Here is a 25,738-nt window from a genome sequence, read left to right as displayed (position 1 = left end):
GCTTTGGTAAATAATAAGCTTAGTTGGGGGAGAGGTTAAGAGAAGCAATTCATAGCCTTACTTCAGTGATTGGTGTTTGACAGTGTCTTTGCGTGACAAATTCGTGTTGATTCGGGCTTTTTACAAGACAGGATGATAAGAAAATTCAGTGAAAATGTAGAAATGTTGTCTGAGGGAGACTGTGGTGAATTATGGAAAAAAAAATACACCGCTGCAACAACTGTGTTGTGTGAACATGTGCCATTTATTCAACAGGGTAATTAATTGAGAGGAATGAAGTAGAATGGAAATTTAAAATATTTGTAAATTAGAATACAGTGAAGTATGTTCTAAAACTATTGAGCAGTTTGATAGAACTGACTGAGATGGTCCTGAACCTGTTTCACAGTTTTGTGTCGAGTGTACTCATCCACAAAACAAATTCTAGTACTTTAAAAAAAAAATTGTGCATGCTTTCTGTGCATAACTCGTCCCAAATGTGAGACTGGTGTGTACAGGCTGATGTTTTCTTACAGCAAAGCACCGTTACTGCTGTCAGAAAGGTACTTTGGCCTGTGCTTCCCGATTCTCATGGGGGCAGAACTTCCTCACAAGGACAGGAGAAAACAGAAGGATTTTCTGCTTAATCATTCCCCTTTTGTTGATGGCCCCTTGTCTTTGTCCAGCTCTGGGTCAGGTGAGGCAGTAGCAAAACCCCCTGACTGCACACGGCAGGATCCAGGTCCTGGGTGTTTGTTCTTGGTGTTACTGCTTCACGCTTCTGTATATTGGTAGAGGGAAGTTGTGCTAATTTGAGAATCTGGTGGGGGGCGTTATGACTGAGAGTATTAATTTTTAACTTTAGATTTGTAACTTGGTTTTGTAGAGTTAAGTTTTATGTATAAAATATTGACTTTTCATATATTCCTATTGTTGCATAAATTGTGTGTATATCTGTATAAATACACACAGGCAGTAAAACCCTACTTGATGTTAACCATTTGTTGGATACCAGAACTCCATATATACATAAACAGAGAACTTAAGATAGTAAAGATACTTTTCATTTAAGTTGAAGATTCACGTTTTTAAATTCCTTTGTTGTTTGTGACCAGCTGCAGTTAAAGCAATAAAACTTGGAGCTACAAAAATTGTCCCAAGCTGCATGATCAGATGAGTTGTATTAACTGGATAAAAAATGAGTTTGTAGCTGAAAAACACTACCACCAAACAAAGTCATTATTTGGATAATTGTTGCATTACAACAAACCTCATGATCATAGTCAATCTATCAGTTAATAGATGGTCTGAAGTCCAGCTGCCAAGCAAAGCAGCATCTGGCAGTTCTTCGAAGTGTTAAAGTGCTCTGGTTGCTGCTGTTTGTGTGAAGTTCACATATTGCCAGTGCAGTAATTTTTCAGCGTGGTTGTCCGTTTTAAATAAATAAACATCCACAATTGAAATGCAATGTGAAATGCGGGGAAAAAACCCTCCAAAGTAACAACAAGAAAGCTATTTTCATTCCCCAGCTTTTATTAGAGACTTCTGCTGTGGACTCTTGTGACTGTAAAAGCCTCTAGCCACAAAGATGCTGAAGGGAGTGGAGCATCTCCCGTATGAGGAAAGGCTGAGGGAGCTGGGGCTCTTTAGTTTGGAGGAGACTGAGGGGTGAGCTCATTAATGTTTATAAATATATAAAGGGTGAGTGTCAGGAGGATGGAGCCAGGCTCTTCTTAGTGACAACAAATGGTAAGACAAGGGGCAATGGGTACAAACTGGAATACAGGAGGTTCCATTTAAAAACGAGAAGAAACTTCTTCTCAGTGAGGGTGACAGAGCCTGGCCCAGGCTGCCCAGGGGGGTTGTGGAGTCTCCTTCTCTGCAGACATTCAAACCCGCCTGGACACCTTCCTGTGTAACCTCATCTGGGTGTTCCTGCTCCGGCGGGGCGATTGAACTGGATGAGCTTTTGAGGTCCCTTTCAATCCCTGTCACTCTGTGATTCTTTCTACAGGCTTCTGAAAAATTGTGGTATTCATAGAATGTTAAAAATTTTCAAAATATATCCTTTAAAGATTTGTACTAATAGTTGCTCAGTTACACACCTGCTGATTGTAAAAAAGGACTAGTGTTCATTTTTGCGTGGGTGATAAGTATTTAATTTTCCGAGCTTCAGATATTATACCGTGAAATGAGACTCCTTGTCACATGGTGGCTAATCCAGTCGTAGTAGCTGGCGACTTTTGTGTAGACACCGGGGTGACCAGCCTCTCCGCAGTTCTCACCCCAGCTCACGATACCCCAGACATACGCCACATTGTCTGCATCAAAACAGACCAAGGGTCCTCCTGAATCACCTTTGCAGCTGTCGACGGAGCCATCGTAAGTACCTGGAGGAAATAAAAAGCAAAAATAAATTCATGTAAAAGCTAACACACAAAAAAAGAGCTCAGGAGTTTTTTCAGGTCCACGTCACTTCCCGACAGATATTTGCCAGTGAAGGAGGTTCCTAACCTCTTTGGTCTGTTATTTCTCATTTATTTTTAAGTGTGAGGCCTCTCTGTACATTTGTGGCTGGCCTAAATTCTCATCGTTAGTTTTGATGTCAATGGTGTGAGTCTTGTTTTACTGTATGCAATAGAGAAGAATGCAGCTATATTGCCTATTATATCATTAAAATTAGCCCATGAAATGTGTACAAAAGCAGGAGGAAAAAGCTAAAAACATCAGTGGGCTGACTCCTATGGAAACAAAGCTGTTGGAAGATGTGTGTGTCTGCCTTTGGTGTCCTCTCTACCTAATAATGCATTGGCCAGTTTCATCTCATCCCTGAGTAATTTCTCTACCAGCTCTATGAAAAGAGGTGGGCAGGTACAAGAAGGAGAGTGTGTGAACACTGGAGCAACTGGCTGTAAGTGCCCTCCCTGCAAGGTCTGGGTCACAGTGTGGACCTTCTGCAGCACCAGCTCGTGGCCCTGAGGCACGAGTGTGCAGGAACCAGGGCTCTTCACAAGTTCCAGTGCTCACAGAACTACTCGTTTGCAGTTCAGCAAATATAGAGCTTGTGAAAAAATGAATTAAAAGTGGAGGATGTCATATAAACAGAAAGCACCGCTACAGAGCTAAAATATGATTTACGCTTTGTCCTGTGTACTCAGCGAGAGCTTATTGCTTTCTAACACCCGTACTACTCTTTTCTGCTTGGTTGATTTACCTGGTGTGAAGGAACCCATACTAAGTGTGAGCCTCCAAGTTTTTCAAAATGTAACTTCTTTCTTGAATCTGTACGTTACTGAGAAGTTTTGTGAACTTTTCAGAATTGGAATTACTAATCCTATAAAATAATATTTTATTGCTTTTACTCAGTTTAAGTAATATTTGCTTGTGTTATATAACTAGCTAATGAATTGTGTTATATAACTAGCTCCCATGGATACTAGCCCTTAATTCCAGAGTTTCTGTTTTTATCAGGGAAGGGAACTTAACCCTGGATACCCCTTTTCTGATGTTGTCCAATGTAATACTGTCTTTGTTCCCTCTTTGTAAAGTATGATCACTTGAAATACATTGGAGATCAAGAAGATCAGTTACAGAACTTACACAATAGACAAACCCGGTGTCTTATAGATGTCATACTGAATTTATTGCAAATGATTTGGTTTTTATATCTGGTTTTTATTTTTCTCATTAAGCAGTTTGTTTAACTATTGCCTTTACTTTTTGATTTAAAGAACCGTTGAAACTATCTGCCCTGTAAGTTGAATACTCATGGCTCTTTTAGTCATGTATTTGGCAATACATTTTGTTATTGGAGAAGCAAAAAAATGTGTATTCAAAATCCTTATGTTAGTAATAGAAGTGACAACAAGTTTCCTAGCCAGACTAATCTTAGTTTGAAAAGTATTTATCCTGGCGTGCAGTGTGGTAGTATAATAGCAAATGTCTAAGCAGATGAATAGTCACGTTCTAGGCAGCAGGATGTCTAATGTACTCTAAACCCTACATTTGCCTAAATATGTTGCAGAATAAACTGTAGTAAAGGTAGGGAGTTCAGTGGGCTGCAAAGTGCTTGTGTATTTAGTAAACAAATCAAATTGTATGCCAAAACTTGTCCACATAATTGTAGAAACTTGCCATGCTGTCATCTTAATGCTCTTTTTAAACAGGTGTATAAAGGTGGCTGCATCCCAGGCTCCAGTGGCTAGTAGCATTTTGCTAATGGTGATGCTGTGGCAGTTGGTTTATTGTCTTTCCCAAATCTTAAAGATTCCCAGACACTATGTCTGACCTTATAAACAGTGGGTGTGGTGGTAGAGAAGTTATAGTAAGAAAATTGATGCTTGCCTGCACATGCCATTTGTTCAAAAAATCGTCCCGGATACAATTCCGAACAATTCTGAAATAAATTCACATTGCCCCACTTGAGGATATATTGTTTGGTATAACCTAGAAAAAAAAAAAAAAGAACAAACTTTATTAAATTAAAAATGGTAAGTACGTATTAGACACTTTTAATATCATAAATTGAAAGTTATATGTTTGCTTATCTACAAAGCACAATCTTCAGTATTATAAACCAGATACCTTAAACTGCCACTAAGTTACCCCAAATTAATTGCAGTACATTGGCCATATGTTTCAAAATAAAAGCAGAGGGGTTTAATTGCAGTGTTAAATACGGTACTTTCATTTTATGAAATCTTCAGCCTTTCTCTTTCCTTGTCTCCCTCATTTTTTAATGTGGTTTCCCTATCAAGGTTATTAGACAGCAGGAAACTGGTACATTGCTTTCCATGAGATGGAGATGTGGCTCTGATCATCCTTGTTACCTTTTTTCCAATTCTGCTCTATCTTTTGGGGATGAAGGGACCAGATATTGAAGATACAGGTGGACCACGTGTTCACAAGGTTAAGGAGATCCTCTGTTTTGTTCTCTGTCCATTTGCTAATTTGCTTTGTGGGCTGTTAGGGAGCATGAACAGAAGCCTCACAGTCAGTATGCAGGAGCGCCAACACCAGGCTGTGATCACTCTGATACAAAACAAATGCTTCCCAAATCTTTGAAAGCTTGATTACATTGGGCTTATCTGTCCCTGCACAACCTTCTCTGGGCTAAACTCCAACGTGGCTGAGACAAGATGTGCCCAGTTCTGTAGCTTTTGGCTGCAGCTCAGACCCTCTTGGGCAGGGGACAGAGGACGGGCTGTGGGACACTGTGAGCTACTGACCGCCACTTGTTAAATATCATCAGCAGGTCTTAGATTGGCAAAAGGAACATTTCTTAGGGTGGTTTTCAAGCAGGGGTGTCCTCCAGATCAATTTCCCAGTGGCTGAAACAGCAGGGGCAGCCATACAGAAAAGAGACCCCACGGTGACAGCCGAATGCCAAAGCACAGCCCACGTTCTTTGTACTCAGCTTCTCCTGAGTGCTTTGTGCACAACTGCTCTTCAGCCTTGTCAAAATGAAGGCTGATCGCAATTAGAAAATGCTGTGATGCAAATAATACATTCTTGTAGTGAGCACTAAAGCAAATACCTTTCTCTAGTCCCCATCCGGAAACCTTGCATGTGTCCCCAGGCCTGAACATGTACTGTGACCAGGGGACACAGGCAGGGGTGCTCTGTGCCAGGGAACATTCTCCTTTCCCGCTCAGCTCCAGCAGAGCAATGTCGTTTTCGTAACTTGACGCGTTATACTTTTCATGGATGATCAGCTGTTTCAGTGTGTACGTGTGTGTCCCTTTGTCGTATTCTATTGTATCCAACAGTCCAACCCAGACACGGTACAGGTGAATTCTGTTTGCCCTGGAAAAAACAAAACAAAACAGTGAAATACAGTATGTTTCAGTACTTAACAGAAGCACTGTGTGTTTCAGCTCACTGTAAACTTTTGCAATACATCAGAGTTTCTCTAGAATAAAAATTCATACTATATACATACAGTTTCTTTCTGCACTTGACGTCCAGGTTTTTCTGAAATGTAGCAGACACAAGGCAGATGACGCTTACTGCTGACTACTGCAACTAATACAGATAATATTCAAGGCCAGGCTCTGTGTTCAGTGCTGTGACAAAGAGAAGGCAGGCGTGGATGCTGCTCTGATGGCAAGTGAAGGAAGAGTAGGCAGATGTGAGTGGGACACCGGGACTGGCAAATCTTCCCTGTTTGCTCTTGCTTGTTCTGGGGAATGTGTGACCCCAGGGACATGCTTGAGAAGAGATTCTGGACTTCCCCAAGGCACAGAGAGGGAAAAGAGGTGGTTACGGTGAACCTTTCCTGCCTGCTGTCTGACTGAAGAATGCTGTGTCTCTTCAAACTCATCATTGCTTTTTCATCTTTCTGTTCGCTGCCAAAATATCCTGCTTTCTCTGAATCTCCCTTGTCATTAACGTGAGTCGGTGCTTTAAATTGTTATATTCAATAGCCAAACAGGAATTAACAAACAGGTAGCTGAGAAGGGCGATGATAATATCCAAATCAATCTTTCTGCCTTGCAAGAGGAAAGTAATTCTGCAGTTGGTTGTTTTTACCTGACGCAGTGTGCAGCGGTCAGAACCCAACAGCCACCAATGTAAACCCCTCCACAGTACAGTGTTGCACCGTCACTGCCAGCTTCTGTAATCGCCACTTGCCAAGGGAATTCACCCTGTTCAAACAACAAACACCCAAATAATGTGAATTCATAATAATTGTAGTGTTTTTAGTGCATAAACGGAAACACAGTTCTTGGTATCACCTCATCTGCTATCCAGAAATCGTGAATTGGGCTCCACCTGATATAAAGGATGTATAATCTAAAATGCAGTAATTTTGTTCAGTCTTCTGACTTTGTGTGATACCTCCTCCTCTCCAGCTGTCATGAAACCCGTTTTAGCCAGAGAAACAGATGTAGAACCTGACCTGGTGTGACTGAGTGTAGCATTTTTCACTCTATTCTGTTTCAAAGGCACAAATTTAAATTCTGTTTTGTCGGAATTGTTATTTCTAGCTATATTACTAAGGATTTTTCTGAATCATTTTCAATGTGTACTTGTACTGTAATGCTCAATTTTGCAATTCCAGATTTTACTTTATAAATTGTGCTTCTCTTTACTTTTGACAGCGCGATGCCATTACTGCTGCAAACCATGAAATCAGTGTTGTAGCTGATGTTATTTCTCTACATTTTAACAGAAGGACATAATGCCCATTTAAATTGATGCCGAACGAACTCATATCTGGTAAGGGTTTTTTTTTTTACCTTTCTTGCAGTCTCTCCACCTACGATTCTTTTCCGTCGAGTTAACGTGTGATTTGTAAGACCACAGTGTACTTTGGGAAGAAATGTCTTTATCCTTTTTCTTTCTTTAACAAAAAGGAAAAATGTGTCTCAGAATTCAGGTATCCATTCTCTCTATCTGCAGACAGGTTTATCTTTATCTTGAGAATCTGAGTGCTGTGAATATGCCAGCAGCTGACGTAGCAGGAAAGAAAAGACCAAAAGTTTTGGCATCTGTTCTTGCTTTGAAATTTTTTTATGTCTTAGCATCACATTAGTTCTCATTTTCCACTGCTGCTCGCATTCAGGCAAATAATTTTAAAGCAGTTCCCCTACATTTGCTGAGAGTTTTCCTCCACCAGTTGCTAAAACGTGCCAATGAGGGTCCTCAGCCAGGACAAATTATTATGGCATTCTTGAGATTAGTGGAAAGTGAGACAAATAGTAAGCCCCAGAGTGTACATTACTAAATCACAAAGTCCAAATATCGGAGTGTTCTGGATCTGGCTAGCTGACGGGTAACTAGAAAGCTACTAAAAAGACGGTATGCTGTTGTTTTTGGAAGATTAGTTACACTTACCTTTGTCCATACTGTGATTTTCAGCACCCTTGTATTTGCCTGTAGTAAAATAACAAATACGAAAATGTTGGCAAACATTTGAATTCGTTCTATTACTTGAATATATGTTTGTGTGACAAAATCGTGGTACACATTTTAAATGCGTAGGGGCACACCATTTCAGATGGACAGCAATACTCCCAGCCTGGTGCCTGCTCGTTCCTTTCCTACTAGACACTCTTTGGCTGCCTCAGCCTACAAATGACCTACATCCAGCAGAGAAATCTACTCCGCTTCCCATGCCTAGAGAACCCTTCTGCAAAGAAACCCTGATAAATGACCCTTTTCTGGTGTTCTTGGTGGTGTTTTGCTTGTTTGTTTGTTTGTTTAATCTGTAAAGTGATATCCCATTCTTCCTGCTGCCTCGTCAACCTTTTGGAGCTTTCTAAAGCCCAAAGGAGTATTAGGTAACAGGATTATTTTTTTCCCCCTGATTTAGATGATGCTGTTATGTACTGTGTGGGTAAGGGAGGGTATTCAACATGAGAGGTAAATTAAATGCTCTCTAAATCTGGTTTGTCATCTTTTATTCAAACAAAATGGCATTGAATTCAGTTCCTAAATGGAGGCTGAGGATTGAGTCTGTTCTCATGTTACTGACAGTAATGTTTACCTTTAGGGTTCAGTTTGCCTTTGGCAATTATCATCTACCAATAGTGTTTACCCTTTGGCTTTAGACTTTGTCTCTTATCAGAGCAAGAAATAAACATTCTCATTTCAACCAAAAATTTTTTCACCAGTGAGGGGAACAGCACAGAAGAATTAGTATACTGACAAACTAGTTGAATTCCTCATTTGTGAGGAAAATATACTTGCCCGCCCTGTCTACGCTTTCTTCACAAATTGGGGATACCAGTTTGATAGATGGCCATGTATGCAAAAGACATAATCTGCCTTAAGCCTCCTAAAACATCATCTGATTCTTCCTTGCTTTGGTTTTCTTGCTATACCTTTCTAGAACGAAAGGGAGGAAAGTTACGTAACCTTTTCTTCCTATCATGTAAAACATAACATTGGGAAGACTAATTCTTGCATGCATTTGGGTTTTGCTAACCTGTTAAATAATTTAACGGTATGCATTATGTAGTTTCTAATTATAATTGAGCAGAATGAAAGGAAAGAAACAAAAACATCTTTCAGAAGGAAACCTGCACAGAGAACTCGAGCTTCATCCTCTCCTGTGAGGCAGTCGATTTCTTTGTTGCAGACATTCTTATTTGGAATACAGATATTTGACCGACAGTGGAAACTGTTGTCTCTGCACTCTGTAACACAGGAGAATTACAAACGTAAATCACAGGATCATCTGATTCAGCAACCTCACATAGTTAGAGTGCTTTTTAAAACACAAACAATATAATATCCATGCTATGGGGGACTTGGCTGTTCATGAATTGATCACGAAAGCGGGCTCTGCAAGTGTAAAACAATGAATACTTGGCTCTCCTCATTGTACATGCTTGGAGTTTTAAGGGTGTCTGTTACCAGTTCAGTGCTGTACTGGTAGACTTGGTATCACTCCTTACCAGTTTCATCCACAGCACCTGCCCATACTCAGCCTCAGCCAAAGGACCCTCAGTTCTGCCAGCATCACTGATCCTCTCAGATGAGGAGTTTGTCATGCTTGGGTCAAATTTCCTCCCAAAATCAGAGTCCAGGCTGGCTTAATGATTGAATGATCTAAAAGCAGGGTTAGGAATCAAGAATCCTATTTTGAAGACACTGGATTTAATAACTTATTTCTTCTAACATTCTTGATTATATGAAACATTATTATAAACCTGAGAACCCCCTTCCTTTTAATTCCTGTGATCTCTTTGTATGTTATCAAAAGCAAAGCAGTGCTCTAATTTATGGCAGGTTTTTTTTAATCTACTTTATGATCTTATGTCAATCTACTATTTAAGGATATATGTCTTTAATAGAAGATTGTTCTCTAGAAGTATCCAGGTATCCCGATATGATCCAAAGACCACTGAGCTCAGTTGAAATAGTTCTTTTGATTCCACAAAGCATATTTTTCAAGCCGTACAGCTGAAACAGCACTGGTTTGGTCAAGTGGAATCTGAATAAATGACCTCCAAATATATGAAGCCACAGGCTTTTTTTTTATAAAATGCCTGGTACTGTGTTTCCCTGACTGTCAGATTAAATTTACTGACAGTTGCAAAACTACAAAATCAAGGTTATTTAGAGGTAGTGATGGGATTTGTAGCCCACATTACAGTTTGGCACCTGAAACCCAACTTTTGAGAGTGTTCTCCTGCGTTCAGGTCACGCTAGATCCATTCCTTATTTATAATCAAAATTATTGTACCTGGAATTGCAGATGCTGAAAGAATGACGGTTCATGAACAAGCAATGTGACAGGAACTGATCACAGATATTCTATGGATAGTCTTGCATTAGTAATAAATTTTAAAGATATCTTAACTTTGATTTAAAGAGAGTTAATTGGAAAAATAGTGTCTTGTTTATTTACTATTGATTTTTCCCAAGTGAAAATACATTTTCATTCTAACACAGCTCATTTTGTTTGAATCAATGTTTTACGGCCTCTTAAATAATCTCATTGTATCTCCTCATCCTCTGAGAAAGTCCAGATGCTCAGAGATCACTTGCCTGCTTGAAAATATTACATTATGCTTACTTTTTTGTACTTGCATATACATAAACTATGGTTTGATTGTCTTAATGTAGTGACTTACTGGAAAAGCTACTTTAGTTGTTCATCACTGTAAATATTCTTTGGAGGCAGTTTTCTGCTGAAATGATTTTGAAACAGCGGAGAAAGGAAATTATTACCTCTACAGCATAGCTCATCACTCAGGTCTCCACAGTCATTGATCCCATCACAGGTTTTAGTCAGAGAAATGCACTTCTTGTTGACGCAATGAAACTCACCAGCGGAACAAACTTTGCAGCACAACAAAAATGAAGTTAGTGTGGGAATGTCTATAGGCTCACAATTGTCCACAGGAATATTCTGCTTGCACTTTTTATTCTATCAGCAGTTTGGCTTATCGACAGTAGGCATTCTAGGGGCCGGTAATATAAATAGGAATCTTTTTTCATTGTTTTAGTTGCCTTCTCATCAAGCTTTCAATGTGACCACTTGTTTTCCTCCTCCAATTTGCTGTAGCCTGGCAAAAGGCAACTTCATTTCTTGTAGACAAGGACTAAGCCAGAAATGATGGGTTCAAACCCAAATGATTCAGGTGATTAAGGTGATAGATGTTTCCCCCGCTACAAGGAAGTTGTTCTGGATCTATGAACTTCTGTGGCATAAGAAAAACCTGACATAATTCAGAGCTCTCCTAACCAGCAGCATTTTGGGCTGATGCTTATCAGTGCCAAAGAAGACCCACTATAGAGAAGAGAAAGCTGCTGGAAGTCAAAACAAGGGCTTGATTCCCCTTGTACTAGTGAGAAACTGGTGAGTCCTGAAACACACCAGAAGCCACAACCAGTTCTGCTGTAGCCATGCTTGTCTGGCTACAGTGCTGCTGGTGTCCTGATTGATCTCCTTTGGAGACAAAGCTGGCAGTAGGAGGTTGTTTTCAGTGCAGGTTTGCTGTGGCTGAGAGTTCAACAAACTAGGTCCTAATTATTTAAACTTAAAATATAAAACCCCCATATATATATAAAACTAAAAGACCTACTAACCTCTGAGATTTTCATGGCACTGGAGACTAACAAATCCCTCATTACTATCCCTCGATTTCACCTGTATGTGACATTCAGCAAGACTTGTCTCTAGGCCCCTGCAAGTTATTTGCAGACAGTGCAACGAATTTAAGGCAGATTCTGTGATGCTGGAATTGGCTTGGTAATGTTCAGCACCTCTGTGAAGATATAATAATAACAACAAATTATATAATTTCACAATGGATTGTGCGCTGCTTTTATTGTTTAGAATTCACATGTTTTTCCTCAGTGTTCAATTTTGGTCATAAAAGTAAAACAGTGTGCAAATTTTTGCAATCGCTGCATAGAACTGTCCCTAAATCCATGTGTAGCTCTATGACAGTCACTGTGAATCGTGATGGATAGAAAAGTCTCCTTATGCAGCAAAACTTGTAAGCTCAGATCTCTATCTCTGTGTGGACACAGGTGAGCTGTAATTTGGAAAGCATCCTGCATGGGGTCACGTATCTTTGGTGTCATCAAAACCAAGGCATATTGAGGAAGCTCAGGCCACTGCAAGGATGAGATTAGTAAATTTTATCTCGCTTGGTTTTAACTGATCAGTATCCTAACAGTGTATGCGTCTCCCACCTTAAAGAAATATGGATTGAGTAACAAGTAACTAGAGAGGCTTAATATGGGACTCCAGGGCTGAATGCTCAGTCCCAGGACAAACCCTTCTCTGCTATTCTAAAGAGATATTGATCAGGTCTAGGAAATATTTGCTTCTCACCCTGAGGGGACAATTTAGGGCACTGCAGTAGCAGTTTTACTGAGTTAAATTAGTTGTCTATGTGTAACATCATTATGTACAGGATATAGAGTTGAGTCTTTATGAGGAGCTGAATGTGCAACTCAGGTCATCGGTGCGGTCGCAGGAAAAGGAACAGGCTCTGTGTGGCTTCAGCCATCCCTGGGGCCAAAGCAAGGAATGTCAGCAGGGCAAGAGGTGAGGAAGCAAACATGGTCTGGTTCTTGTTAGTCTGGCTGGTGCAAGTGGCAGCTGACATGAGAAACTTTTCTCTGCATACAGCTTATTGCTCAGAGCTACTGGGGATGGGCCTTCTGTGCACTTTCCTTTACACTGACCTGAGAGAAAACCTCTGCAGTGGTCTTCAGCTTTATTTTTAAAGTTATGTTTTGCATAGTTGTCATCTGTAACAGAACACAGAAATCTATGTTTTGGCTTTCACTCTCAGGTGTCAATTTAAGAAGCTTTATCAGAATATTGTAGCCAATACATTGTTCATGAGGCTTCTGTCTTAACTGTTGGCTGGTTGTGACTGACACTTAGTAAGCGTCGCTACTTTACCAGATCCCTTGCAGTTATCTTGAGACAAATTCCCCAAACTTACGATTCAAAGCCAAGGTGCCTGCAGGCCACGTTTGCTTCATTCATAGTCCACTCACTACCACATACAAACATGGCATTCTTTTGATTCACAGGTTTTACTCGAAGCAAATGTGAATCTCCATGGTCCACAGAGATCGCAAATGTTTCTATAAAAAGAGAAATTTTAAAAATCCTCAAATAAAATCATATTATATAGATGTATTTAGTGGAAGGACAGCACTGAAACAAATCAGGGCTAAATTTGTATTGAAGCCAAAGTTCATCTGGGACAAACAGTATATCGGGAGTCAGAAGCATCAGGTATTATTCCTGATTTTTCTGAAGATTGACTTTGTGGCTTTGAGCCTGACAATTTTTAAAAAGACATCATTTTCAGGACAAATGATGGTAATGGTTCCTACCACGTAAGAGTACCTGGAGGTCTAACAAGGAAAGGTTAGACCTTAGTGTAATGACTTTCATTAGAAGACTTTTGATAGCAATCGGTAACACTTCAAGTGAGATGGCCAGATCTTGCTTCTCCTGCCTGTTAGCAAAACTTCAGCTGTTTGCAGGGAAGGGAAGGTCCTCAGCCTCACTGAGAGGGGAAGCCATATAGAGAAGATGCCAGGAACTCAGGGAGCCTCTCCCGTCCTTTTCAGTGGAACAGGAATACTGAACTGCGCTGCCCTGATGGGCTGAGCTGCTGCTTCTGTGGGGAAAGGAAGGGAGGGAATGGGGTGGTGCTGGGACAGAGACTGGGCAGGAGAGCCCTAGGACCAACTTGCTGCTCTGGCTGGATCAGCGGAGGTGGGGCTGGAGGGTAACCTGGGCCTGTCAATCACTTTATTTTTATGAAAATCAACAGATACTGTCCATTTTCAATGACTGCTCATTTTCTGTTTCATGTTCTTATTAGTGCAAGGGAATGAACAGACTTTCTGAGCTGTAAATTGTGTCTCCTTGGCCACAAATGAGTGACTGATGCATTCTGGACGCACCTTTAGATGCACATTTTCCCTTGTGCAGAAACTTTGCTTCTGGACGTTGGCACTCGTAGCTCTTCAGTTGACAGTAGGTATGGAAGTACTTTCCATTGGCAGAGCAAACTGAAGAGCCATTCTTCGGGCACTGGTAGGGGAGCTTACAAAGGCATTTTCCCTCCACACATCGTTCCCATGGGTGACAAAAAACTTTCTCACAGGACTTGTGTGTGTATTGGTTGCTTAAGCATTCTTTTATGAGGTACGGGTCTTGCTCAGCCGGCTGGGTCGGCTCAACCTGCTGAAACTGGTTTTCTTTGGCATTAGATGATGCATGCTGCAAGGCACAACATTTTTAAAAAAGGGATTAAGACTAGGAATTGCACCAAGAATTCTGCAGATGCCTTTACTAACCTCAACAAAGTGTTTGTTTATAAACCTTCTTCCTGTCCTATGAGCACAAACGTGCTAAATATTTATAGTGTTAATTCCCTTGTCTTTGGCCATCTCATCTTTCTGAGGTCGGTCATTTACCTGTGATCTTCACTCTTACTGGTCTCCCACAAACTTTACACTCGTTACTCCTCAAACATCAGCTGAAGTGCACAGCAGATCATAAACATCTTTTAACCCCATGGTTTATAACACACCACAGCAATAGGGTTGTAAGCAAATCAAAACATAACGGGACTCAAACACCAGAAAAATAAGAGAAGTAGCAACTTGATTTTTTCTGAGACTTTTTTGGTTGGCTTTGTGTTTAAATACCAGCTGTAAATATTTATGAACTACTTAGAAGCAAATAAAGAAATCTAAAATGAATGATCTGTTTCACTGTGTGACTGCTGAAGTAACAAGTGTAAGTATCTGGAAGAAATGTGAAAATTAAGTTCCATTCCTTATCATCTCTTTTCCTGTATCTTGCAGCGCAGTGGATTTGCAATGTGGTTGCTGGTCATCCCTGGGTGGCCAGCACAGACCCTCTGTCCGCCTGCCTCTTGGTGAGCGACTCTGCACCTACATTTGTTTAGCTCTCTGGTGGCTTTGTTGCTGCTTTTGCTCACTGAGATCTATGGGTAGGAAGAATGTTGAAACGTTAAAAGTATACATGGATGGACTTTGGGTAAAAATAGGAGAGAAAAGTTAGTTAGTCCTCAAATGTGAGTTATCAGCTTTGACTGCGTCTGCTGAATCAATAGAGCTGAAGTTTAAAGTTCTTGTGAAGAAATCCTGGCCATAGTAAAGTCAGTGAGGATGTTGTTGAGGCAGAATTTAATGCAACAAAACCCTTTTTAATGGTAGTGTAATCTTACTAATTTCTTCCTGCTGTTCTCAGGTCAGTAGAATCCAAACTGTGAGCCAGATCCGGCTTGGCAGAACTCCCATATTGCACTTCTGAATAGGAACAAAAGGTGTTGATTTTTATCTCAGGGTTTCTCCAGAAGACTTGGGGCGTTCTGAACGCTCAGCCCTGATGGGCTTTCTGGGACACTGCTGCCAGAAGAGATTCTGCAACAAACCTTCAGGCAGTGCGATATACCACACTGCCAAGTTAGAAGACTGTAATCTCATTTCTTAAAAAAGGGGGGCAAGGAAAATTGCAGTACTTTTCTGTGGTCAGCCGTGCTTGCAAATTAGGGTTAGGATAGGATCACGATTAAAGTATTTTCCAGAAGTCTGTTAGCATAAACGCCAGAGAGAATCAAGACATGAAAAACAAATGGCAAGCTTTAAACATTGCAGCTGGGCTAAAACAAATGCATGAAACACAAATACTACGAAAGTTAAAAAAATCAACGGGTTTTGCTTCTATAACAATAAACTGCTTTTTAACTGTTTTTTTTTTTTTTTTAACATATCTTGCTGCTGCCACAATAAAATAAATTCTTACCTCTGATCCACAAAACCAGAAGAGAGACAAGAAAACCAAGAAAACTGGGACCACAGTCATGATGAAATTTTATCTGCCTTCGTAGACAAATTCCTCTGGTTGGGACTCTTTTGGATGTCAGTTGTTAGATTTGTGTTTAATTTTTAACCCTTAGTAAAATATTTTAAAGAGCGTTTAGAAATAAAGTACAGGAGCCTCAACTATTACCTGGTAAATCTGATCTCTCCAAAAGGATCCCACCTCAATTCAACTGTAAGTGCCAGGCGAGATAACGAAAGTAAAGCCCTTAAAGTAAATGATTAAAAGGAAGCACTTACTAAGGACACACATTTCCTTTCTTTGCCGGAGGAGGTTGGCTGAATCACCATGCGGGTTCTCCCGATTGCAGGCATTCATCTTGGCCAGATTATTGTTGTTAAGGAGGTACCCCAAAGTCACTTTAAGGCGGACAACAGGTTCCAAAACAGACTTTATTCTGGCCGGGAAAGTGTAGCAAATAAACTAACCAGAAACAGGGTTTATACAATTAGTTAGCACTCCGACAACATAAAATACAGGTTCGGATATCAGTTGAGGCTATTGGGGTACAGCAAAATAATAATGAAGATCCACAGCATGCATGCACACACTCACAAGAAACAAACCAGAGCCCTCTGACTCCAGGGTACTCAAAAGAAATAATCACTCGCCTGGGTTAGGCAAGGACTCATTCAAGGAGATATCACAGTATCACAGAATGTCAGGGATTGGAAGGGACCTCGAAAGCTCATCCAGTGCAATCCCCCCATGGAGCAGGAACACCCAGATGAGGTTACACAGGAACATGTCCAGGCAGGTTGGAATGTCTGCAGAGAAGGAGACTCCACAACCCCCCTGGGCAGCCTGTTCCGGTGCTCTGTCACCCTCACTGAGAAGAAGTTTCTTCTCAAATTTAAGCGGAACCTCTTGTGTTCCAGCTTGATCCCATATCCAGTAAATTACTACTCTCCCAAACGAGGAGGTGGGGCGCGCTCAATCCCGGTAAGTCTCCTTAGGCGGCGTCCCAGTGTAAGGAGAGGGCTCCGGTTCACAGACCCACTACTCCGAGAAGACCACTCCCCCAGGGATGCCTGTTTTGTAGCCAGGTCAGATCTGGCTGTGGGCAGAATGGTGCAGAAGCTTTGCAGCTACTCGGGGCACCTCCTCTGCTAACGACCCTGTCAACTGACTCAGGGTCCCATTAGGGTGCTAAACGAGCCATCAGCTGTCTCCTTGAAGGCTCCCGATCTCAGGGGAAATGTGCAACTGCCACAGTTGTAAAAGATAAACGTGATTTTGTGCAAGAGGTATGTATCATAGAATCATTTTGGGTGCCTCAGCTCCTGTTCTCAGGCTGAACAGCCCCAGCTCCCTCAGCCGCTCCCATCACACTTGTGCTCCAGCCCCTCACCGGCTCCGTTCCCTTCTCTGCACTCTCTCCAGCACCTCAGTGTCCTTCTTGTGATGTCTTTATAGAGAATCCCTCCTAACCATGCAATAATGACCATTCTCGCTGGATTACAAACTCGTGTTACATTATTTGTATAGAGTATTTGACAAACAGCCGGACTTGTGACAGCCGGTTTCCAGGGGCACTTTAATCACAGCCTGCAGACCAGCGCACCGGGGTAGGGGATGGGGCCGGTGGCTCAGGCGCAGGAAGCGGTGCCGAGAGCCGCGGCCCCCTGCGGGTGTACGCGGGGATCCGTCGCCGTGAGCGGCGCGGCCCGGCCCGGCCGAGCCAGGCGCCTTTCCCGGAGGCCGCCGCTCGCTCGGCTCGCCGGTAGCCGCGGCCTCCCGGGAGGATGAACCGCGTCGTGCTCCTTTTGCGACGGTGTTGATTCATTTACGGCAGGCAGCTCCGTTTCCGGCAGCGGGGGCAGTTCCCAGCGGCAGCGGCAGGGGCGGCGCGCACGTGGAGGTATGTGCCGCGCGGGGGGGCGCGGGACGGGGCTGTTAGTGACCGTTCCACAGCGCCGCGCGGGGCTCCGCGTACCAGGCCCGCGGGTGGCGCCCCGTGGGCCTCGGGGGATGCGTGGGGAGGTGCTGTGGGTTTGCACGGGCTGCTGTGGGGCTGGAGAGGGTCGTGTTCGGCCCTCGTGAGCGAGGAACACGCTGCCCCCGTGAAACGGAGAAATGAACTGCCGTCAGTTATACTGTTAAGCGACATTTATTTTATTTCCCCTCAGTTCCAGAAGGACAGGGAACTGCTGAGAGAGTCCAGCGCAGGGCAACAAAGATGCTGAAGGGAGTGGAGCATCTCCCGTGTGAGGAAAGGCTGAGGGAGCTGGGGCTCTGGAGCTTGGATGAGACTGAGGGGTGACCTTGTTAATGTTTATAAATATATGAAGGGTGAGTGTCAGGAGGATGGAGCCAGGCTCTTCTCGGTGACAACCAATAGTAAGACAAGGGGCAGTGGGTACAAACTGGAACACAAGAGGTTCCACTTAAATTTGAGAAGAAACTTCCTCTCAGTGAGGGTGGCAGAGCCTGGCCCAGGCTGCCCAGGGGGTTGTGGAGTCTCCTTCTCTGCAGACATTCAAACCCGCCTGGACACCTTCCTGTGTAACCTCATCTGGGTGTTCCTGCTCCATGGGGGGATTGCACTGGATGAGCTTTCGAGGTCCCTTCCAATCCCTGACATTCTGTGATTCTGTGATTAACAGCGCTGGGGAGCACTGGGGTTCATCCTCCATAAATGCTCCAGTGACTAGATGCCATTGCATTGCTTATATTCACATAATTATTACATATGCATTACAATTTTTGAAAATTTTTACATGTAACACATCTATACGAAGAAATAATTGATGATATTAGTTATAATTGTTTAGTTTCTTATTTACAGCGTATCTATGTAGGAAACAGTTATTTGGTAAATATAATAGGATCAGGCAGGATCTCTCAGCAAGGCAATTTTTTTAATAATGCTATTGCAACCCCCGGTGTTCTGCCTAAAGGTAGGCACACATCATAGGGCAAAAAGCCCCTGCTTATATCCTCCCAAAATCCCAGCTGCAGTTCCCCTCCCCTGTTCTCCGTTGGTTGGTACTTCAGGGTTTACAACTACCCGGACACCTGTCTCAGTTTACATACAATACCCATTCCTTTATCAATCTATTTAAGATATTAATTGCTAGTACTTTGGCTACCCTTTCCCCTAAATTAACTTGTAAATACAGGTGTCAGTATGCATACAGGTATCCATATATATTCTGGGAAGAGACCGTGTTTTACGTTAAGGATTCATAGTCTGATGTCTCTCAGTCCTTCGTCCCTGCTGGGGTCAGTTGCCAGGTCCTCAGTTATGTAAAAACACCAGTTCTTTGTTAAATGTTCCTTACATCTATTAGTTAAACTAAGCACTCTGCTTCTAAAGAATGTATCACTTAATTTTCTGTCTGCCTCTTGTCATGCAGAAGGATCTAAAACTTGAAAAGTATCCCCTCGTTTTTGCAGGTGGTCAGAAAGCATTTATCTCATGTAATTGGTTAATGATGGGTACGTCTTTTATAACTTAATCACAATATACATCAATTTAGCAGCTTCTCTTCACCCGCTAGTCGCTTTTTACCGGTGGTTGTTGCAGTGGATGACATTTTAGGTGTAAACTTAATTTTTCATGTGCCTGCATGTGTTTTTTTTTAGCGAGGACTGAAATGGTTGAGCAATCATTTCACAAACAAGGCTGTTGGGAGACCGTAATTCTTACACCAAGTCAAACATGAAATATCTTTTACTTTTTAAACAGCTGATTCTTGTCCACAATTTAGGAGGCAGTAGAGAATGTCTTTCCGTGGACGAGGAGGTGGAGGAGGAAGAGGAGGCGGCTTCAGTCGTGGAGGAGGTGGCGGTGACAGAGGTGGCTTTAATCGAGGTGGACGAGGAGGTGGCTTTGGACGGGGAGGTGGACGAGGAGGTTTCAACAGAGGCGGATATGACCAGGGGCCTCCAGAAAGAGTAGTTTGTAAGTTACCTGAAGATATTACATTTACTTAGTTCAAAATGACTTCTCCAGATCTTTAGCTTGTTTGCTCTTTATTTCAGTATTGGGAGAGTTCATGCATCCATGTGAAGATGACATTGTTTGTAAATGTAAAACAGAAGAAAACAAGGTGCCTTATTTCAATGCCCCAGTGTATTTGGATAATAAGGAACAAATTGGCAAGGTGGATGAAATCTTCGGACAGCTGAGAGACTTTGTATCCTTCAAAAAATGTGTGACGTACAATACTTGTTTTTTAAAGGCTCGTGGATTACTGAATGGAACTTGTGTAGGATTTTGAAAGAGTTGAAGGCTTGAGTACCCGTTAGATGTGAACAGTCACAAGTCTAGCTGCAACTGTTGGGGTCAGTAGGTGTCTCACTCACATTAAGTGTCTATCTTAAAGTACTTTGTGCCAGGCAGAGGTTTCCAGTCTGTACCAGTACCAGCAGATGTCTTTTGGATCCATGGTGGTTCGAGATGTTTCTTTTTCTAGCTACCTGACCAAATTTTCTGCTATAGGTTACTCACCTGTAACAGTTGGGTCAAGGGAGCAAGGGATTTTTTGTGCATTAGGGGACCTTGCTCATGCTTCAGCTTATTACATAATAATAAAGGTGAGTTTCTGCTAGGATGTCCTATTGCTCATTGTCTGGCTTATTACTTAAACTTCCTATAAAAGCGCATGTGTGCTAGGATGTTTTCTTGCAAAGCGAACTGGTTGAGACAGAGGCACTGGGTCCCTTCTGTTGTAGCTGCCAGACTGACAGAATCTGTGACAAAATCAGAGCAAGGGGGTGAGTAACCCTGTAACATGGCATCTAAGTTGTTCCACATATCCTTGATGTCACCCTGGGGCTAAAAATGTAGTCACTTGCTGTACAAATTTGTTTCTTTACAATTATGTTTTTATGTACTCTTTCCACTGGTATGTTCTTTGTTTGCTGTAATACACGGACAGAAAAAATCATTTTGCCACAAAATACCATATTTGTAACTATGAAAAAACCCTGAGGAAAATTGAAAATAGTTTCTCTTGATATTTTAAGTATAATTTTTCATTTGCAGTGATGATGTTTAGCTTCATTATAAAATACTGATTTAGAAAATGTCTGAATGTGCGCTTCATATGATAATTGAAGTCACTGTCTCTAATGTTTTATTGCTGATATGTTCCTTAAATAAACTAACAGTATTTTTCAGTGAAACTTTCTGAGAACATGAAAGCCTCTTCGTTTAAAAAACTGCAAAAGGTTAGCAAATCTCAGTAACAGTACTGTGTATCATCAGTTAGATAAATCTACTCTATGTTGTCAGATAATAAAAGCTTTATTAAGTTTTTATTGAGTTTAAAAGCTAGTTGTCCTTTGTAAACATAAGTATTCATTTGCTCTTCCTTTTCACTTTTGTATCTGCCACATTCTTCCTTTTCCTCACTCTGCAAAAAAGATGTAACAAACGAAACTCATGCAAATATCATCTTTATTTTAATAACTTTATAACATTGTGATTTATTTCTTGTGTGCTTTCTTTATTTGACTATTTGCAGAGGATGATTTGATATAAAGGCTTAAGACCAGATTATGGATATTTTTAAAGGGAGATTTGAATGTACTCTGTAGCCTTGACATTTTCAAAGCTTAATGGAACTCTCTTCCTGCAGTTTTATATTGATCCAGCAAAGCTGCTGCCCCTTCAGAGATTTTTGCCAAGGCCTCCTGGAGAAAAAGGTGCTCCCAGAGGAGGTGGTAGAGGAGGACGTGGTGGTGGACGTGGAGGAGGAAGAGGCGGCGGTAGAGGTAAGATCCCAAGAATGAAAGCTGCAGGATGTTGGGGTTTTCTTGGTGTGGGGTGGGTTGTTTGTGGTGTTTGGTTGGTTTTGGTTTTTGGCAGGAGGTGGAGGGAAGGTTTGTGGTTTTGTTTGTTTTGTTTTGGTAAAACTCCAGTTGAATACTTGAATATCAACAGTTGTATTGAAAATAAAAATATTATACATATTTCTGTTTGATGGTTCAATGGAAGAGACAGTGATATCTTTTCAATGGCAAGACTTGGACTTCTGTAGCTAGCCAAATAATAGCTTCAAAGCACAGAGAGGAGTATGCTGATTTATAACCAAGACAGAATGCGTGGCTACTAAGCAAACTTGTGGTAAAAGCTTAATACACACTCAGAACACTCAGTGAAAGCTGTATTTTTAGTATGTTCTAAAAATCTAGTTTGCACAAAATACTTGAAATGCCGTGTTTGAGAGAAATGGTGAATGTCCTGGTCAGTCTCGTCCTTCTTTGCTTTTTGAGCATCACCTGTGATGTACTCCACAACTAAAGTTGCAGTTCAGTTTTTTGTACATCACAGTTCTTGCATGTTCTCCCTACCCTACCCCTTGGTGTGCAGTGAGGCACAAGTGTTTCAAAGTTTTTTGTTTTCCTTGTTTCAACATTCTTTTGAGCTACAAATAATTAGTAATTGAAATTATTTTTTTAGTCTCATGAAAAAAAGTTATGGTGGAGTTTTCTTAGTGTATTTTGGACGTTGTATATCAAACAATACCTGAAATGCTGCAAAGGTTCCCTAGAAGAGACAAGGTCCTAATTTGACCTAGCAACTGTCCAGCAATTGACACTTTCTGGTTTTTTGTTGTTCTTTTCCTTTTAGAAGCTGTCAATGAAATAAGTTGTTATGTGTAACAAAGACTTTATATACTCAAAGTGTAATTTCTTTCCTATGTTCAGGAGGATTTGGAGGAGGAAGAGGTGGAGGAAGAGGAGGAGGATTCAGAGGTGGAAGAGGTGGTGGAGGAGGAGGAGGAGGGTTCAGAGGAGGAAGAGGCGGTGGAGGAGGCTTTCGGGGTGAGTTTTTACACTTCAGTAATAAGAAAGGCTCCCACTTTCGAAGGGTTTTAAATATGAAACAGAATGTTGTATGTTTTAATCTTTTATGGATGTTTATAGTTTTATGTAAAAAGTTTCTGTGCATCGTAGTAACTAGCTTAAACCAAAGCACAGTATTGTGCATATTTTGATGCTTGTGTAAGACCATGCTAGTTTTTTGCATCCAGAAAGGACGGGTGAGAACAGATAATGATTATAAATTATTTTATTCTATCACCTCATTTACTGTTATTTATATAATATATTTGCTTTAAATGAATCTAATATGTGGATTTTTGGTGTATTTTTCTTTTCTCTTAAAATAGGGAAAGGATATTAAAAATGGAACAAGTATCTCCCCTCTGTCTTACTGCATCATCTGCAGAAGTGAAGAACAAGGAAGTTTTTTGTAAAGGACCTTTAAAAAGTTCTTTTTATAAAGAAGTTGAAGCTGTAAAATGAGAGTTACTATTACACTTAATGACCATTGTTCAACACATGAGGAGAGTGTGGCCCCAAACAAGAACTGAAGACTGCTCAGAATATACTTGAACTTTTTTAACCAAGCCAGGATTCAATGTTATTCTTAAACTGTTTGTTTCTGAGAAGCAACATAGTCAATGCTTGACTTCATGTTGGAGTTTGGAGTAAACAATCAGTTGAAATGTGTTTTTAAAAAACCCGACGGGTTCACTACATGCACATTTGTCAGTATGAACCTGTTACCTATGTGTGACTGATCCCTGCTTATCTTCTTTTTATATTGAATCTTCTGGTTTTCTCTAAAGTGGACGTGTCATTTAAACAACCTTTGTGAATGTGTTTTTCCAAACTAAACTTCAAAATTTCGTGTTGGTAGGATTTTTTTATACGTAACAAGGTATAAAGGCAAAGGTAGATAGCAAAGGATATTCTGTGGGTTTTTCTGTATAAATCTCAATGAAAGCCAAAGGCATTAAGACAAGTTCTTCTTAGAAGCTGCTGTCTGATGAATAAGACAAGGCTAATACTATTCTTAAGTCACCTATTTGCTTGCATAGGGCTAAGCTTAGATAGCCCATCATAGGGCTTCTCTGCACACACTGCTTCCAGTTAAGTATTGCTTAAAAAAGACATGAAAAAGTTTGCATGAGTCTTGTGGTCTCTTTAATTGGATTCATTATGAGGATTGCTGAAAAGCTAGTAAACGTCTCTTCTGAAAGATGGAAGAGAACAAATTGCTTCTCTACTCTTTAACTTTGGAAATGGAATAAGAATAGAAAAGTAGAATCTCCCTAGATTTCATCCGGAGCCAGGAGTCCACTCACAGACTCTCATACCAAGTGCTTTTGAAAAGGGGTTTGTAGAATAATCTACATGAACGTATCTTTTTCAGTGTGGAAAGAAGTACATTTAGGTATTGATCATACTGTTTCACTTTTTAATTGATGAATGCAGTAACAGGCAGATATATTAGCCTTCTGCTTAACAAAAACAGGTAATTTGTCAGTGCCAGGATTCAGCAGTTACTGGTTATTTTAACAAAAATTGAAACAAGGTGAGAAAACATGTTCAAGAATTCAGTTAAGTCTGACCAAATGCTCTGTAGGATAATAGATTAAAAATGTTTGTCAGCTTAAAAAAACCCAAACAACCAACAACAAAAACCCAAACAAACAAAAACCTACAACAAAACAAAACCAAAAAACAACCACAACAAAACTTGGGAATTTCTGCTAGATTTGCTTTTGTGACAAGAAACTTAGTCTACAGTTCAACCACAGCACGATCAATAACTGAGGGATGCTGGTTTATTTCCTGGTATTGCTACAGAGTGAGCTTAACCAGATCAGTTAAATCCAGACCTGAAGATGTTTAGACTTTTGTTGCTGTTTATTGCTGAGCCTAAGTGACTTAGGCCTCTAACTTGAGGCATTGTAGAATAGCCCTTTTCTAGACAGAATCCTATGCAAGTTGTTGCATCTCTGGTACACCATGTTGCAGCTGAACTCTACTAACCCGCAATGAAGCTGGAATTGTTATTTTGACATATTTGTAATTGCATCTTTCAATGGTGCTTCAGAATTGTAGGTAGCTGACTTGGACTTTTCTTTATTCTTCTGGCTTTGGAATACCAACACTATGGAATCTTCACTCTTACATGCAAATTCATGCTCTACTTTGCTGTTCTCACTCCGTACTTTAGGGACGTACTTTTTCCCAGGGTATCAGAAGACTGTACTGCCATCACCTTTGAATTGCATGATGTGACAGCTGATATTTCAATTGCGTGAAGGACCACCTTGCAGCCTAGGACAAGAAACGTATGCTTTGGATCTCACAGCAGATGGAGCAGTGAGTCAGCCTGAAGCTGTTGCAAGGCCAAAGCAAAGAATACATTTGTGTGTAGAGGAGTTAAAGAAACAGTATCTGTTGAAACTCTGGAGGAAACTGTCTCTTGCTTTATAGGGAACTGGATTGCAGTCCCAGCTGAGAAGTGCATGAGCAGCATTATGGCATGCCCTATGCACACAAACAATATTGGATGGGATTAATACAAATATCCAGAGAAAATTTATAATCTTAGAACTTTGTGGAGGTGGTAGGACATTTAGATGCTGATGGAATAATGTCCTTCATGGCTGAGTGTGAAATGAGCTGCCATATGTGGAAGCAGTGTCTGGAAACGTTTGCAATGTGATGATGCCTTTTTAAATTATTTTTTGTTGTCCTTTCCCCATTAAGACAATATGTTTTGCCTGCAGTGTAGTGCTGTAACGAGCTAAAATACAGGTTCCCTAATTTTATATGACGCCTTCCTCTCTTTCTTGAACTTTTTATTCAAATCCTATCTGTGATTCTATCACTCTACTCCTGATCCTAATAAGCGAAGTGTCTTGAGTTTTATATAGGTGCTTACAGGTATCCTGGGCTTTTTCTACAGAGAATAGGAGAAGTGGGCTCACCAGCACTCTGACAGAAAAAGGTATGTTTGCAGACATGGGAAGTTTCAGGCAGTTCTAGTGTCCAGGGCAAAAAAAGTCACAGTGCAGTCTGAAGCGAGGGGTGGGGGGAAGGTGTTAGTGGCAGCGTAGGCTCTCAGCAATTTGGCATTCGCTGGATTCCTCCTCA

At 41.1% G+C, this 25,738-nt stretch overlaps 2 protein-coding genes across 5 annotated transcripts; one reads left to right on the top strand and one right to left on the bottom strand.

Annotated features, from left to right (window-relative positions):
• Positions 1 to 223: 223 nt before the first annotated feature.
• Positions 224 to 16,090, bottom strand: CFI (complement factor I). Of its 2 annotated transcripts, none has more exons than XM_065062327.1 (12): positions 15,959 to 16,090; positions 13,879 to 14,197; positions 12,900 to 13,044; positions 11,524 to 11,702; positions 10,663 to 10,773; positions 9,006 to 9,122; positions 7,819 to 7,857; positions 7,221 to 7,324; positions 6,511 to 6,626; positions 5,516 to 5,784; positions 4,324 to 4,425; positions 224 to 2,369 (listed from the first exon to the last, which is right to left on the bottom strand). In XM_065062327.1, the coding sequence occupies exons 3-12, from the start codon at positions 12,968 to 12,970 to the stop codon at positions 2,152 to 2,154; spliced, it is 1,326 nt and encodes a 441-aa protein (XP_064918399.1). In that variant the 5' UTR covers positions 12,971 to 13,044; positions 13,879 to 14,197; positions 15,959 to 16,090; the 3' UTR covers positions 224 to 2,151. The 2 variants fall into 2 exon arrangements, with proteins under 2 accessions (XP_064918399.1, XP_005515274.2); XM_005515217.3 differs by having other exon boundaries at positions 15,752 to 15,974.
• A 1,446-nt stretch (positions 16,091 to 17,536) lies between these two features.
• GAR1 (GAR1 ribonucleoprotein) lies at positions 17,537 to 25,413 on the top strand. Of its 3 annotated transcripts, XM_065062331.1 has the most exons (8): positions 17,641 to 17,690; positions 17,959 to 18,121; positions 19,543 to 19,736; positions 19,817 to 19,971; positions 20,948 to 21,007; positions 21,418 to 21,553; positions 22,490 to 22,606; positions 22,954 to 25,413. In XM_065062331.1, the coding sequence occupies exons 3-8, from the start codon at positions 19,556 to 19,558 to the stop codon at positions 22,965 to 22,967; spliced, it is 663 nt and encodes a 220-aa protein (XP_064918403.1). In that variant the 5' UTR covers positions 17,641 to 17,690; positions 17,959 to 18,121; positions 19,543 to 19,555; the 3' UTR covers positions 22,968 to 25,413. The 3 variants fall into 3 exon arrangements, with proteins under 3 accessions (XP_064918402.1, XP_064918404.1, XP_064918403.1); XM_065062330.1 differs by lacking the exon at positions 17,959 to 18,121 and having other exon boundaries at positions 17,537 to 17,690; XM_065062332.1 differs by lacking the exon at positions 17,959 to 18,121 and having other exon boundaries at positions 17,638 to 17,690; positions 19,521 to 19,736.
• The last annotated feature ends 325 nt before the right edge of the window (positions 25,414 to 25,738 follow it).

Source organism: Columba livia, chromosome 4 (genome assembly GCF_036013475.1).
Source record: "Columba livia isolate bColLiv1 breed racing homer chromosome 4, bColLiv1.pat.W.v2, whole genome shotgun sequence".
NCBI classification, from domain to species: domain Eukaryota; kingdom Metazoa; phylum Chordata; class Aves; order Columbiformes; family Columbidae; genus Columba; species Columba livia.
Note: the sequence above shows the minus strand (reverse complement) of the source record. Positions and strands in the feature narration are given on the sequence as shown.

Coding starts and splice junctions, on each gene's coding strand:
- CFI (XM_005515217.3), bottom strand. CDS start 15,811: ATGACTGTGGTCCCAGTTTTCTTGGTTTTCTTGTCTCTCTTCTGGTTT. Junction 7,858..9,005: donor AGCTCGAGTTCTCTGTGCAG/GTTTCCTTCTGA, acceptor ATTTTACTACAG/GCAAATACAAGGGTGCTGAA. Junction 5,785..6,510: donor ACCGCTGCACACTGCGTCAG/GTAAAAACAACC, acceptor TGTTTTTTCCAG/GGCAAACAGAATTCACCTGT.
- GAR1 (XM_065062330.1), top strand. CDS start 19,556: ATGTCTTTCCGTGGACGAGGAGGTGGAGGAGGAAGAGGAGGCGGCTTC. Junction 21,008..21,417: donor CGTTTAAAAAACTGCAAAAG/GTTAGCAAATCT, acceptor CTCTTCCTGCAG/TTTTATATTGATCCAGCAAA. Junction 21,554..22,489: donor AGGAAGAGGCGGCGGTAGAG/GTAAGATCCCAA, acceptor TCCTATGTTCAG/GAGGATTTGGAGGAGGAAGA.